This window comes from Punica granatum, chromosome 4 (genome assembly GCF_007655135.1).
Source record: "Punica granatum isolate Tunisia-2019 chromosome 4, ASM765513v2, whole genome shotgun sequence".
Classification (NCBI taxonomy): Eukaryota; Viridiplantae; Streptophyta; class Magnoliopsida; order Myrtales; family Lythraceae; genus Punica; species Punica granatum.
In genome coordinates this window covers 13638034-13654536 of record NC_045130.1, presented here as the reverse complement: position 1 = coordinate 13654536, position 16503 = coordinate 13638034, and the positions used below count along the sequence as shown (strand labels likewise).

At 36.8% G+C, this 16503-nt stretch overlaps 1 protein-coding gene across 1 annotated transcript; it reads left to right on the top strand.

The window, feature by feature from the left end:
• The first annotated feature begins 5721 nt into the window (after positions 1-5721).
• Positions 5722-10162, top strand: LOC116205120 (probable alkaline/neutral invertase D). Its single transcript, XM_031537612.1, has 5 exons — positions 5722-5909; positions 6613-7069; positions 7528-7959; positions 8777-9335; positions 9571-10162. The coding sequence occupies exons 2-5, from the start codon at positions 6692-6694 to the stop codon at positions 9864-9866; spliced, it is 1665 nt and encodes a 554-aa protein (XP_031393472.1). The 5' UTR covers positions 5722-5909; positions 6613-6691; the 3' UTR covers positions 9867-10162.
• Positions 10163-16503: the final 6341 nt, after the last annotated feature.

The window sequence follows — 16503 nt, the reverse complement described above, 5'->3', positions numbered from 1 at the left end:
ATGCATAACCACTTGTGTGAAAATGTCAGGAAATTTGTAAGAAGAGAGGACAAATCCCCACTCAACTCGGTCAAATGCTTTTTAGGATCAAGTTTCAAAATCATAAACCCCTTTCTAACTTGTTTATTCTTGAGGGACGTACGCAATAAAACTACATTGTCCGCCCCACGACGTCCCTTGATAAAACTAGATTGAAAAGGGGAGATGAAACCGTCAAGAAAAGGACTTAAACGCCTCACCAAGATTTTAGAAATAATTTTGTAACCAGTGTTATAGAGGCTCATGGGACGAAACTGATTAATGGACTCCGGACAGGTACATGTCGGAATGAGGGAAATAAGGGTGTCATTGGCACCTTCTGGAAGTTTGCCCCTCTGAAAAACATTTCTAACAAAGGAAATAATGGAATCTTTGACAATGGTCCAATGCTTTTGAAAGAAAATAGGATGAAGGCCGTTGGGTCCCGAAGCCTTGTGGGGCTTAAGACCTTTAAGAGCACTGAGAAATTCCAGGTCAGAAATGGGTCGAGAGAGATCTTGGATGGCCTCAGTTGGGAAAGAATGCTCATTATCCAAATCAAGGTTTTGTTTCAAGCAAGAAGGTACATGTTCAGTGGAATATAGCTTCATGAAGAAAGAATTCACATGAGTTGTCAGCTGATTTGGTTCAGTAACCCATGTCCCAACTGGTGTTTTAGGAGCTGAATTTTTTTTAAAATTGATGTCGACTGGAGTGCTTACATGAAAGAATTTAGTGTTCTGATCATCCTCCGAGAGCCAGTCCGTGCGAGATTTGAGCTTCCAAAAATCTCTCTCATTTTTTACGGTGATGTGGTACTCAGCTTGAAGATCTTTTTCGGCATTGACAAGGAAACGAGAAGTATGACCAGCAAGGCTTCTTAAAGTTAATTATGAAAATTCCTTTTTTTCTATCTCCTTCGATCCACCTTTCTCTCCTAACAATTCTTCTCATCTTTGTGTATCTCCTACCTTCCAATGTGCATAACTCTTTCTCTTTTCTTTTTCATTTTTTTTTTCCGTTAGGAGGTGAGAGTTCTCAAATAAAACTTCTATGATTCTCTTTTTCACTTTTATATATTATATACTGATTTTCTCTTTATTTATTTAATAAAATGTGTTTCAATTTTTAAATCAAGTATCTTGAATTTCCACAGATGGAAGATTTTTTTTTTCCGCTAAAGAGGGTATCGGGATATTGCCTAACTAATCCGCTTGGTCATGTGAATACCTAGGAACTCAAGAGATGAATAAACCAATGGGAGGATGTTAGAAATATTTTAGTTCGAATTAATTTATGTTCAGGTTAACAAAAAATTACAACCCATTGTAACAAATGAATAAGGGACAAAATCGTTGATAAAAATGGCGCGTAATGCTGCTATACACCTACTTATATATATTTATTAGAAAAATTGCCTGAACCAAGCAAAAAAAATTTAGTTAAATAACTTGGTAATTAACCCTTAGCCAATTCCCTAAAAAATCTGCCAATCCCTTTATTTCTCAAGGAATTTGAATTTTACATCTTTTCTGTTTTAGATTTTTTTTTAAATCATAACCAGTAGTAAAATAGAATTAACTGTTAAATTGTGAACGGTCTAAATTAAACAAAAGATGTGTCCATGATATAAGCCCATACTTATATATGCAATTGAGCTTCACTTCTACATGGAAGAGACCCTGAAGGCCCTAATGGTCTTTTTTTTTTTTTGGTGAAATCCCTAATGGTCAATTTAATCGACTATTTATTTACATATTTTAGTTACCCGAGTCGTGCTTATTTTAATTTTGGAATTTCATGCGAAGCACGCTTGCTCGACCATATAATAATTACGGAAAGATGAGACATGCACGGGAGGCCATAAAAATAATGATCTATTTTAGTGTGCATTTTATGATATATTTTAATGTGCACGATATATACATGGAAGGGGCCACCGACTGGATTTCCGATTTTGGTGATGTAATCAAATGAATAAAGTAATTTATTGATCCCACCATAATATATACTAACAATATTTTTGGTTTTAATAAAGAAAAAAAAAAGAAAAGGATATAAGAATAGGGCGATAACGTGGTGCACGCCGGGGTGGAGTGGCATTGGTGGAGTGGCATTGAAGGCAACAATCCATATTGGAGGCTAATTCTAATTTTTTTTTATTTATTTATTACTTATATATTTTCTAATTTATTTTAGTTCATATATGCTTAGTTTTTCTTTTTGGCCAATATATATGCTTAGTTTTTCTTTTTGGCCAATATATATGCTTAGTTTAATGGTGTCATAGAGTGAATAGTTAGGCGACTCATTTCACTTCTAGGACATGGAATCGAAGTAAGATCTCAATGTCAAGTATTGTAAATTGAAAAATTCACGATTGGAAAAGTTTTGCACTTTTTAGTGGATTGATCCTTGAATATTGATAAGTTAGTATTTACTGAATTTTTAGATACTAAATGGTGAGTGAATAGTTGGATGAGTCATTTCATTTCTACAACATGGAACCGAAGTAAGGTTTTAATGTCGAGTATTCTATATAGAAAAAATTCATAATTACAAGAGTTTTACACTTTAATGAATTGATCCTTGAATCTAGATCAGTTTGAATTCATTGAATTTTTGGATTTGTAAGTATAGGAGCCAAAAGCTGGAATTGAATGGTGCATTATATTTTTATGATTAGGTAGGAAAAGAGAAAACCCCAAACTTGAAGAAATCCTGGATTTGAGCATTTCCAATTGAAGCATTGACTGTTGATATGTATCTGGATTTTTTTTTGTTTGAGTAATTCTATCTTATCGTGTGACTTAAGAAAGCATACATTAGATTGTAAGAAACGAGATCATGAATGTTAATCGCTCGTGTAATTATTCTAAAAATTACCAATAATATAAATTTTATTGGTTTTGTCTCGTCAAGTCATTATGAAATATGACCATTTAATTTTTTTTTGCATATCTAATTTAAATGTACGATACTATTTGAGATTAAAGAAAATTATTCCAAAAATAAATTCGGATTTAAGAAAATATATGCTCCTTTTTCCTACTTCTTTCTTGAAGTTAAACAGAATTTTGCTTTTATGATATTCATTGCTCGGCTAAATTTATATTCTGCTCGAGTGGTCCATCACAGAATCAATACTCTCTAAACAATTATAAATGTGATATTATCAATTTCATGGGCGCATCTCTTATTCACGCTTAATTAAGATTAAAAAATATTCATAAAACACTACAGTGAAAGCAAGTACGGTTTTATAAATTTAAATTATATTTTATTTCGTGGACAGTGTGGATTACATTCCAGTAATATTTTAACTGGTTTTTCCTTCACCTACCACAGTCCCTCCCTCCCTCCCTCCCTCCCTCTCTTTTCTCTCTTGTTTGCTAGTCTTCATTTCATAAGGATGATAATAGAGAATCTTCTGGAATCCCCGAAAATTTGAAATTCAAGATGGGAAAAAGAAATAAAAACGAATAAATTTGAAGGTACATTCTAATCATGTGAATATAATACTTAGTTTCTTGCACGTAAGGGCCAACAATAGCTCGATTCCATTTTACGGCAGAATAACATAAAGAAAGTCTTTAGATCATAGGAAATAAAAATAGAGGTGTATATATATATATTTGCAACTTGATAGTCAACATTATTATTAGGAAAGAAAATCTTTTATAAGAATATTATGGAGTGCAAAACTTTCTAAGATTGAAATTTATATATATATATATATATATATGTGTGTGTGTGTGTGTATGTATGTATGCATAATGGGCATCATATGAGAAAGATGAATATTTGCAGATTGTTATTTCTTTTTTTTTTGCTTCGAAAGATAATTTTACAGATTTTTCTTTGGGTCAATAGATTGGGTATTCAATAAACGGCTCCGTCGTCGAGTTAGTTAATTAAGAAATGTTGGTTTGATAAATATATCTAATAAATAAAGCCGCTCGTGAAATTCAGTCATAGTCGCAGAACACCATGTCGGGAATAAGGACAAAGCCCAAATAAAAACAAGCTATGCAGATATTTCAATTAATAACAATTAACAAAAGATTGGTGATGAGATTACAGATTTTGCCATTAATTTTAATTATTATTAAATAAATAAATAGACATGGTGATGGTGGGGCTCGTTATATATATATATATATATATATATATAACATTGTGCCAGGCACACCAGCCGCAGCCGTACCCACCTCCGGACATATCTTTGCTGTTTGGCGGAGAACTTGAGAGCTGGTCCACTGATTTACCCCACAAAATGACAATAATGATTCTGGAATTTTAATAAATTTTTGCAGATTTGAAAATTTGTTGAGATTAAAGGTCATTTTTCGTCATTTGGTGAAAGCTTCTTTTTTATTCCCCAAATCTCTTCAACGTAACTTCGACGAATAGTTTTCAAAATATAAAGCATGTTCATGGATTCGTATTCATCAATTTGATTAGTTAGCTACCCATTTTAGGAAACTCGAAGATGCATAAATAAATCTAAAGAAATTCATAAAAAAAGGTTTCATTGGGAGTCAAAAGGAAGTTGTAAAGAAATTTTAAAACCTGAGAATGAGGGAAGACCTATGAATGAACATAACTTACAAACTAACCCTAAGAAATGAACTTGCTGAAATATATATTGTGTGTGTATAAATAAATTAAATTGAAGCAAAGGAAAAATAGTAAAATTAGAAATTAGAAATTCAAAAAAATTCCAAGGAATTGGGAAACCAGACATGTGTTGAAGGACAGGCAGGCTCAGGCTGTCAATGTTCCTTCTTCAACCCCTTCCCACCTAACCAAAAATAAATAAATAAATAAAAATACACACTAATGCTTAATCAATGACTTCAGCCTCGCGTTCAAAAAAATTAAATAATAATAATAATTTACACGGAGTAATCTGGATTCATGAGTTCGTGGGATGTTCATAAATCAGTAGAAAAATTAGAATTTTTGTTAATTAAAAATTAATACAAAGTAATTACAATTAATTAGTGAAATAAAAGAAAATCAAGGTAAATAAAGAGGGAAAAAAAAAACTGGGAAGTTGGTCAGTGGAAAGTCCCAATCCCCCAAAAGTCAAAGACTATTGTCATTAAAATCTTCCATGTGGGATAAAACCACCTCGTGCGAAACTCACCGGCTGTTCCCGGTAACTCCACTGCTGGCTTACTCCGGGAAAATAGCGAGGTTACTCCTCATACTTCATCACTTCATTCATTTTAGTCCATTCATAGCTTTCACCATCACCCCCGACCCCATTCCTTTGCGCCACACTTTTTTCTTTATTCCCTCTGCTCAAAATAGACAAGGTCCGTTCGAGGAGAGCACTTGTCACTTTCGATTTCCAGTTCAACTGAACAATCAGTTAAGACAAATCAATACGGAACATAGTAGAACAATTTTTATGGGGTTTGCTCGAGTGAGTGAGTGCATCAGGTGTGGATGAGCATGTCGGGTGAAGGTCTAGTTCGCCTGATATTCAAGGTATGGTCACATGGTTGACCACAGTATTATGCAAATGGGACTAAATTGCATAAATTTGTAAAGTATGGGGACTAATCTGGTCCTCGATCGCCCATTCCCGGCAAGGTTATCCCGCAATATTTGAATTAATCTCATTTTCTCAAGAAAAAAAATATTCTTAAAACTTCAGAAATTAGAAACAAAATCGGACCAAGACCTTCTCTCTATCGCCCTCTCACTTATGCGACTATAAAAACCAGCTCATGGACCGCCTGCTTCTTTTTCTCCTCTCCACCCTCTCTCTCCTCCCTCTCCGTCGATCACTCCTCCGCCAGACCCCTTACCGGCTGACTCGCCGGCGACCCGCGGGAGACCGTCCGTTCGCTTCCTGCAACACCTTTGCTTTCAGCAAGGTTTAGCTTCTCTTGCCTCGGAGCTCTGTCTTGTTGTCTTAATTGATCTGGCGCCACTCTGGGCATTGCAGATCTGGCCTTGTTTTACCTCGAAGTCGTTTCAAGTTTCTTCATTGCTCTGTCAAAGTTCCACCTCTCCCGGACCTTGCTCCATCTTTGTTCATCTTTCTGGTGGATCTTGTGTTTTCTGCTAACTAAACCAGTGTTCTGTTCTGGTCCTGTTCTGTTCCTGTCCTGTTATTTCCTCCCAGAGCTAGCAAATTATGTTGTCCTTCATGTTGTTCAGTCTCTTTGATCAGTACGAGGAAATGTTATTCTTGCTTCCAGCTTATGTGGGTGGTGAAAATCAAACGCGATTTCCCCTGTCTAGATTGTGGTCTTGAACTGAGAAAGTTAATGTCTTGTGCTTGCGAATGGCTTGTCTTGTGAAACAATGTAGACGGGCGAGTTGGGTTTTGCATTATTTTAATTCTCCTTCCTGTTCTTGTTTGCTCTATCACGCAACTGTAGGTGATTGGTTGGTAAATAAACTTCAGATTATGGTTTAAAAGAGATTCCTTTATGTCATGTGGCCTCTCCGTTCGCACGTTGTCATTGTTCTATTTTCGAGTTTCTATGCTTCTCCATCGGGTTAAGTTAGTTGGGGTGTTGTTTGACCTTCCACTGACCCCATATTGATAAGTCTTTGTTTGCTGTAATGTAGAGATATTTCTCTCTCCCCCCTGTGCTTCCCATCATATATCAAGAGCATCGGCGAGCCTTAACAAGGAGAGGTAGAAGATATGGACGGGCTGGGACTTCGAAATGTGGGTTCTCATTGCTCCATTTCCGAGATGGATGACTATGAGATCTCTCGCCTTCTCGACAAGCCGAAGCTTAACATTGAGCGGCAGAGATCATTCGACGAGAGGTCCCTCAGTGAGCTCTCTGTCGGGCTCTCTAGGGCAGGTTTGGACAACTTTGAGAGCACTTATTCACCTGGGGGAAGGTCGGGATTCAACACGCCTGCTTCATCGGCTCGCAACTCTTTTGAACCTCATCCCATGGTGGCTGATGCTTGGGAAGCCCTTAGGCGGTCTTTGGTGTACTTCCGTGGCCAACCAGTTGGCACAATTGCTGCTGTTGACCATGCTTCAGAAGAGGTCTTAAACTATGATCAGGTAAGGAATGATTGGACTGATTGATGATATCCATTTAATAAAAGTCAGAAGTTGCAGTTTTTGGAATTTGTTGCAAAAAATCGTAGTAAAAGATTATGAGCTGATACTGCTTAAAACTGAGATCTGATTGATAAAACTAAGATGTATAATATGGAAGGTTTAAACCTTATTCTGATCTTGATGAAGATTCACTCTTAACCCAAAAGTGTAGGATCCATTATCTCCGGTAGATGATGTGACTGAAAAAGATGCTTTTAGTTAGGAGTCAGAAGCTTCCGCCGGAGAACATTGTCCTAGTACGCGAGCTCCTAGTCAAATATTGATTGCCAACCCTTGTATCTTTTAGAATCTGATAAGCTGAAGGTAGCCCCTGTCTAAAAGTGTTTTAGATGAGCTGATTGAGAAATCACGATTTGTCCATTCTGTCAAATTTTCATTTGCTTACTCTCTCTGTTTAGGTTTTTGTACGGGATTTTGTACCCAGTGCACTGGCTTTCCTGATGAATGGAGAGCCAGAGATAGTGAAGAACTTTCTCCTGAAGACTTTGCACCTTCAAGGATGGGAGAAAAGAATAGACCGTTTCAAGCTTGGAGAGGGTGCCATGCCGGCTAGCTTCAAAGTCCTGCATGACCCAGTTCGCAAAACTGACACTCTTATCGCAGATTTTGGTGAGAGTGCAATTGGACGAGTTGCTCCCGTTGACTCTGGGTTCTGGTGGATTATTCTGCTCCGTGCCTATACGAAGTCAACGGGTGATCACTCTCTTGCAGAGACACCAGAGTGTCAAAAGGGAATGAGACTTATATTGACTCTTTGCCTGTCGGAGGGTTTCGATACATTTCCAACTCTGCTATGTGCTGATGGATGCTCTATGATTGATCGAAGAATGGTGAGCAGATCTTCTAACTTTTGTTATTTTATTTCCTGTCTAAAGTGAAGTGTTTAATTGCAGTTACCGTTGACCTTTCAGCGGAGAGGTCAATTCTTTTTCTTCTTGGTTTTGCCTGCTAGGTTCGTAATAGTTCAGTATGCAATCTGATTATGGGAGCACTTGTGCAAACCATATGAAAGGAATTTGTGAAACTACTTTGGCTTAGATGTCTGGCCAATTTTGGTAGAGGATCTTTACTCTTGATTAACAGTTCTTTTTGTTTTCCCCAGCTTCTTAAATGTTCCTCCATTTGTACTTAGTCATGTTACATTCTAAACAGTCTTTTCATGTCCTCCCCATAGTGTCTGGCATTGCCTTTTGATATGGCAAAGTCTCGTGTTTTGCAAGCTTGTAGAAGAATGTTGCAGTAAATATCAGGTGAAGTGATTTCCACGATCACAATGTTCAAATGCGTTTCCTTTACGTTTTATTGGAATGAATAATGAGAGAGCTAAGGGGCATGTTATGACACTTCTTACTCGATTTTGGAAGTCCCGGGCGTTTAAGCCATCTGCTCATCATATGGTGTGCATTTTTAACCTCTGTTTACCATATCTTGGATTCAGAACCAGTGAGGTGCTAGTCTGCCAATATCCTCAGTTTGGAATTTTATGTAATTGCTATTGAACATTGATGTGAATTCAGCTTTCTGGGTTCCCTCTTCCAGCTCGATTGAGTTTCCTGTTATGGAAATAAAGTTTAATATTACCATGTGAGTTACATATTACGAAGTTGTGCCACTGCCTCATTCCTTTTAATCTACTTCAATTTACAGGGCATTTATGGTTATCCGATTGAAATTCAAGCACTCTTCTTCATGGCCTTAAGATGTGCTCTGGGAATGCTAAAACACGATGCAGAAGGAAAAGAATGTATAGAGAGAATTGTGAAACGCCTACACGCCTTTAGTTACCACATGAGGAGTTATTTCTGGCTCGATTTCCAGCAGCTAAACGACATATACCGCTACAAGACTGAGGAATATTCCCACACTGCCGTGAATAAGTTTAACGTCATTCCAGATTCAATCCCTGAGTGGGTGTTTGATTTCATGCCGACTCGCGGTGGTTATTTCATTGGGAATGTTAGCCCTGCAAGGATGGACTTTAGGTGGTTCTGTTTGGGCAATTGTGTCGCAATATTATCATCCCTGGCAACTCACGAGCAATCAATGGCTATAATGGACCTCATTGAAGCTCGGTGGGAGGAGCTCGTTGGAGAAATGCCTTTGAAAATTAGCTATCCTGCCATAGAAGGTCATGAGTGGAGGATTGTGACTGGTTGTGATCCTAAAAACACAAGGTGGAGTTACCACAATGGAGGATCTTGGCCAGGTTGGTTGGTTCGCTCTGATTTCATTTTCTCGTCAATTTCCTATGCATTTTATGGGAAATATACGTAGTTTCATTTGGTAAAAACCCCTTCCCATAGGATCTTGTCATATTTTCCCAGTATCAGCTCATTAACACCTTTTATTTGTACGGTTATTAATATACTTATCCTACCGACATTTTTTACTGAAATACCATTTTTGGCCTGTTGCTGTTTTAACCTTTCTTGTAAAAACAGTTCTTCTCTGGTTGTTGACCGCTGCTTGCATCAAAACGGGCCGGCCCCAGATCGCGAGGAGGGCAATCGATCTAGCTGAGACTCGTCTACTCAAGGACAGCTGGCCTGAATACTACGATGGGAAACTTGGCAGATATATTGGGAAACAAGCAAGAAAGTACCAAACATGGTCTATTGCTGGGTACTTGGTGGCAAAGATGCTGCTCGAGGATCCTTCCCACCTGGGTATGATCTCCCTAGAAGAGGACAGACAATTGAAGCCCGTCATGAAGCGATCTTCTTCTTGGACCTGCTGAACTAAAGCTCGATGAGGAATTCGACAAGAGAAAAAACGGACAAGGAGAAGAGCCTGAAGGATCAGATGGTTTGGTATCATCATTCTTTGGTGAGTCTGTGCTGGTAGATTTGATTGCTGTAAGGTTTTCTCATATAAGTTTGCCCCTTTCTTTTATCTTACTGATGTACAATAGTTTCTGTTTGAAGTTTGACATCATCAAGGAACTACCTCGAATAAGAAAGATACAGTTTGTGTCTGGTACTCTCTTGAGATTTTGATGGGCTTTTCCAATGAATGGCCATGAACTTTACTTAATACCTGTGGCAGTAATAACTGTTCCGTGTATGTCATTTTAATTTCCTTTCCCCTTTTCCTGATGAATTATATTCTTCAGCATGTTCGGTATTGAAAAGGGAGGAGAGTTGGGATCCTCTCCGGTCTGGTATAGTTTGCGAGTTGTACTTCATGACAGAAATTACTCTGAACCATTTAGATAAGAAATTATCCATCTCGACAGTTTAACTTTGAAGTTCAACTGCTTATGATCCTGATATCGATTGAGTATTAGCTCGGTCTTCATTTACTCCGGGATCTTTTTGAAAAAAAAAAGTTGCATTTAATCTCATTGCAAAATTCCATGTTGGCAAAGTGCTACTTAATGTCTTATGTACGCAGCTCAATTTAGTTCAAAAATGACACGGGCCAGTCTGGTAACTAAAAGTTACCATCAGGCCATGGGAGAACATCGATATGGTTGCTCGAAGCCGGAAACTCCACTAGAGATGGAAAACGGGGAAGATCCTATTAAAAAATATTTGATAATCCTAAGTCCCTCGAAACAGAAATTGACGAGTAGGTAGTTTCATGGCCTGTCTAACCAAAAGCTCCAAACATCAGGGACATCACCAGGACGACAGCACCATCCTTGTCATTTTGCCCGAAGTTTAAGGTTTTGTCTCCCAACAGAACATCCAGTTTCATCTTTGATTAAACTCATGGCCTGCACCGACACTACGCGGAATACGTAAACTCTCTCTTTAGGTACTAAGAGAGCACGCTAGGCAAATGTGCTATATCATCCGACAAAGTTCCGACTTCTCTCGCATACCGACCTCTAACCTAGGTGTTCTCACATTGCATTTGCCTTCGTTTCTGCGCTGATAGTTCGATCAATCTAAGCTCCTTGGAAAAAAAGAAAAAAAAAGTGGAACTATCGAGGTCTCTTTCCGTTTTTATCGGATTCACAAACACGCTTTGAGATTCAACATCCACATTTTTCTTTAGGTTAAAATGTTGACATTTGGGCTAAGGAAATCTTTTCCTTTGTTTCCAAGGATGTATGTCTAATTTTCTGAGACAATCATCCGTACAAAATCTAAGGGGAGCTCTCACGGGAATCGTGCAGTTTGTTTTTCTTTTTCTTTTTTAAAAAAATTGTTAATATTTACGCGTAAATTATAGTTATTTGTCCATTTATAAAAAAAAAAGGGACATCCAGCCTCTCAAAAGCTCTGGAAAGCTCGAAAATTTCGCTATTTAGCATGAATGCTCTCTACTTCCGCTCTTACAAGCCAAGATACGGTTCGTAATTACCCTGTATTGCGAAACGACTTTCGTATATGCTCGAGAATTATTGCGGTATGTGCTCCGGGTATATGTAGGCTGAAAGAAAAGAAGTTGAGAGTTTCTTTCTATTATTGGGGACGACAGGGGTGATCCAGAACAAACATGAACTGACATCCGAGAGGCGAATGAAATAACAGCAGATTGGCCAATAATTGAGGCATAAATATACACATATATATATATATATATATATATATAAAGAGTAATAATCTTAAAAATGCTGCTGATGCTGAATATTTGGAATAATAAAATAAAATTTAAAATAACAAAGATAAATAAAAAAGTTGGGGTGGGGATGGTGATAGATAGGAAAATACGACTCGTTGGGTAGGGGAGACTTGGTTGGACTTTGTCAAATTTGTTTCGAGAAAAATATAAAATCAAAACTATTATCAATCACTCTTTTTTGAGCTATTTTTCTTCCCGTTTATTCACCAAAAACTTGGAATTTAATTTGGCGTGGATAAAATAAAGGGTTAAAGTTGCCTGTTTGATACCCCAGCTGTCTCCAATCTACCCCATCTGTGAGGCAGTATCCGATTTATATTACATTTTCTGTTATAAGACAAGTCTTATCGATCTAACAAAAAAAAAAAAAACCAAAATCTCTTGATTTGGTTCAAACGTATATATGGGTGCAGCGAGTTGTAGTAAAAATAACACGTGATGAAACTCACAGGACGTGAAATTCTAGAGAGATGAGTGGCTCGTTCGATTGTCATTGCGTCGAGGTATGAGTACAGAAAATTGAAATGCGCAAAAATGAAGGAATCATCCAATAATGTATTATAATGCTCGATGTCTATCACCATTTTGTCCTTAAATGACCCAACAATCACGTTCACGAGGGACGGGTCCTAAGAGCAAGAGCCTATCAGATGTCTCACAATTGGATGGAGAATCTTGACACTCAAAAAGGACCAACTTTACATATGTCGAACCGTATCGAAGAGAAAGGTGAGTATCATTCGTAATTTTTCCGAGACTTATACACTATATGAAATAAAATCACATGTCATAAATATAATGTATGCAAGACTTATTTGAAACTTTTACCTGCGCGTAATTGATTATGTTGGTCCAAAGTCGATAAATCACTGGATTAATTTAATTTTTTGAGTGTGAAAAGTGAGAGGGGGGAAAGGGGAAGTGGGGGAAAGTTGGGTAGGGATGAGCTGTCACCTTCCATTTCCAATTCCATTAGATAGATGCCTTCGTGTCTGAGCTGTCTCTGCGTGCTCTTCTTCTGCTCCTCTCTTCAGTGTTACGTGCACACACATTTTCAAATTGGCAATGCATTGCAGCCATTAATATCATCATCACTGCCTCTCTGTGTCTTACTTAATGAGTAAATTCTCACTTTTCTTCTGTTCGGGGAATTAATGGGTCTGCATAAGAGTTCGAATTAATTGCACATGCTGAAATCTGACTGAGTTAACAAAACTGCGCGATATATAAGAAAAGACATAGTTCAGTGAACGTGGTCGAAGCATTCGAATGTTATATGCCATAGTATGTATTCTGCTCAAGCAAAGGGACGAGTGTATCGCATTCGATCACTATGTGATCCGAGTTTTCGGAGTAGGTGGGGCCATGGAGGAGGGGTAATGAGGGAGCAAATCCATCCTACGTGCTGTGGCTTTCATTGGCATGCCCTCCAAGTAACACAACAACACGAGAATATATATGTAATGTTCATCACCAAAACTCACATGTGTATACATATATGTACGGCACATATAATAATATTATTAATAGATAATTTGTATTGATTTTAATAATTTGAAGGACGACGGAATCATGAGGGGAGGGAAAGTGTTGACTCGTGAGTTTTTGTTAGAATTAGGGAAAAGAAAATGTGTGGATGAGAATGGTGAATAGTATTTTTGTGTGAGAGAGAGAGAGAGATTGAGATTGAGATTGAAATTGGAATTGGACCAATTGGGGGGGGGGACCCTGTGGTGATACTGCGCCTGGGGTCAACATGGAATTTCAAAATAAATAAATAAATATAAATAAGAAGGATGAAATTGAATTTCCATAGCCAAAAATTCTATAAATTTAAGAAGGGAGAGAAGAGGGGATGGGGCCTCCATCTGTCTTGTTCCTGCAGTCTCCCTTTGTCTTCACCTCACTTGCCTACCCATCTTTTGCGAATCCCCCAATTTCCCTCACTTACCCTTCCATCAACATTCTCACCAAATGCAGTTATTTGATACAATTATTTTTGAACCGTTAAATCGCAATCATTAATGAATAAACGAATAAATAATTGATCATCTAATGGTGTAAAATATGATTACATCATAGAATTTTTCAAAGTTAATAAATTATTTGCAATATAAGAATGTATAGCTAATTCACGAGATATATGCAGTTAATTATTATTTTTTTATCTTATAGCTTTTTTAAGTTATTGGAGCTGTGAGATGCGATGATATGTCTTGTTCGGAGCCTGGTTATGAGATCTTGTTATGTTTTATGCCAAAAATGCATCTAACGTATGCAGTAAGATACCTGAAAATGAAAATATAAACTTGAAAATGAACATATGAAAAAGATGGTCGAGCCTTTATCCGCACATTCACTTCGGTTTACTTTTTCATGGCCTTGCATAATCCGAAGCTCAACTGTAACAACTGTAGGGGCAAATCCATTTTCCCATGAACATCCATATTGACGTCAATGTCACCTGATCATAAAACGTGACGATTCGCTACCGACGTCAGTATCGACAGAATGACTGCCATAAACTTTCACACGAAACGGGAATTGTTCGAGAAGAGGTTTGGAAAGTGGATAATCGGGAGACCATACTGAAAATGATACTTTTCTTCCCCGTGCTACCCCTAATACTAATTGTTTTGGCAGAATTTACTTGGTCTAATTAAGGCAAATCAGCGAACACTTACCATGCAAGACCATGAAAAAGACAAGAGAGTGAGGGAGGAAGGGGTAGTTGGACTTAATTAGCGTCATCATGATCGTCATTATCAACAATAACTTCAATCAGTGAGAAAGAAGAGAGGGAAAAAAAGCCAAAAGGTGACAGACTGAGACTCTCTCCTTCTTCCTCTTTCCCCTCGAGTTTTCAACTTTTGCGCTTTTCTCTTTTTCATAGAAAAATGGTTTTCAACTCTTCATTAAAATGTCCAAACTAAAATCAAAAATTAGTGCAGTAGTATCATTTTTTTAATATAAAATTAAGAAATTTTAAATTTAATTATTAAAAAAAAAATAAAAAGAGATTTTGAATTCGACTCTCTTTTCATATTTCTATATTTTCCTCTCGTACTTAATCGTTTTTGAGTTCATATGCGTTGTGCCCTTATCTGTAATCGAAAAGGGTAAAAAAAAAAAATCCAAAACCTCTCTCATTATAATACTCCTTTCACTGTTACCTTCGTGCCCAAACTTGTGTCCTTCAGTGTCATTATGGACAATATAAAATATATTATTATGAAAAGAAAAGGACAATTTCCCCTAATTCGGGATACAGCAAATCTTGAGCTTACTTCACTAATTCGTCCTATTTTATTTGATGATGATGGTGATAGAAGGGATTATATTATCTAATTAGTTAATTGATTAAATCAAATTAAATCTCTTAGTATGATTAAAGGGCTTACCCATTGCACTCATTGGGATCGCGACGCCTCCTATCCTATGATTGATCTCGATTGGTGCAAGCAGATGATACACGTCAAGCGTAATCATAACAGCACTCAAGTCGACAGACTTGGCTTTGGACATTTAGCTCTCTTTTCATTTATTTATTTATTTATGGTGAATCTTCTATTCATTCTATTTCGGCACGTGATATGAAAAATACTAATTAAATCACAAGAAACGTCATGGAGAGCGAATGTTAATCACTCAAATACTTATCATAAATGTTCTTAACCATAAGAATTTAATTAATTATTCTTATCTCATTATTATGAAATGGGATCATTTAAGATTTTTATTTTCATATCGCAATGCCATATTATATGTAGTCTACTTTATACATATAGCTCTCTTATTTATTTATTTATTTTTAAGGTGAATCTTTTCTTCATTCTATATCTGCACATGATATGAAAAACACCAATTAAATAACAAGAAACGCGAAAAAGAGTGATAGTGTTAATCACTCAAATACTTGTCATGAATGTTCTTAACCATAAGAATTAGCTATTCTTATCACATTATTATGAGATGAGATCATTTAAGATTTTTATTTTTCAAATCACGATGTCAAATTCTCATTCCAGTAAGTTATTGAGAGCGGGTTTTAAATCAGGTTACACATATCATAAATGGTCACATGAGGGTTGGTTTTCAGTTTTGTAGTTACCCATTGGAAAATAGAGAAAAAAGTCTTAAATAGGAAGTGGGTCTAAATCTATATAAATCTTGTAGATATTTAATGGCCAACTCTCAAGTAATACTAATAATAAAAACTTAACAAGAATTTATAAGAGCGTATTTTACGACGTTTATATGCGGAGGTTGTAAAAATTAATTATCATAATCATTTGCTCGAGTTAGAAAATTACAGCCGTGATCAATAAAGATTTTGCATTAAAAATCATGTTGAATTATTAGATTACAACCGAGAATACGGTCGTGAGACCCACAATCTTCTCTATAAAAAATAAATCATATATTATATTATCACATACGTTCCCCATATCGAATAACACAATAATCTCACATTTCAACTTTTAACAAAAAAAAATCACAATTAAATTTTCCTTTCAATCTTACATTTCATGTAATCTAAGAATACTTTTAACACCACACTCCCCTTATAGAATACCTGGGGAGACATTGATTTGTAAAGTGTTTTCGGCGGCTTGTTCTCATCCGGTACTCTTGCTCTCTTTTAACTTCACGGAACCATTCAGGGCCCGATTGGACTCGCCATCATGTGATTTCAGGTCATCGGAGCGTCGAAGAGGCGTATCGGGTGTCATCTGCGGTTCATGGAAAGCAGCCTTCGGCTAATGGAGAATCATCATTGTAAAGAAAAAACTGCAACATCG

Bases quoted from the DNA above. Each gene is read 5' to 3' on its own strand.
- LOC116205120 (XM_031537612.1), top strand. From the start codon at position 6,692: ATGGACGGGCTGGGACTTCGAAATGTGGGTTCTCATTGCTCCATTTCC. The intron at 7,070-7,527 runs GTAAGGAATGAT...CTCTCTGTTTAG, and splicing joins AGGTCTTAAACTATGATCAG to GTTTTTGTACGGGATTTTGT. The intron at 9,336-9,570 runs GTTGGTTGGTTC...TTGTAAAAACAG, and splicing joins CAATGGAGGATCTTGGCCAG to TTCTTCTCTGGTTGTTGACC.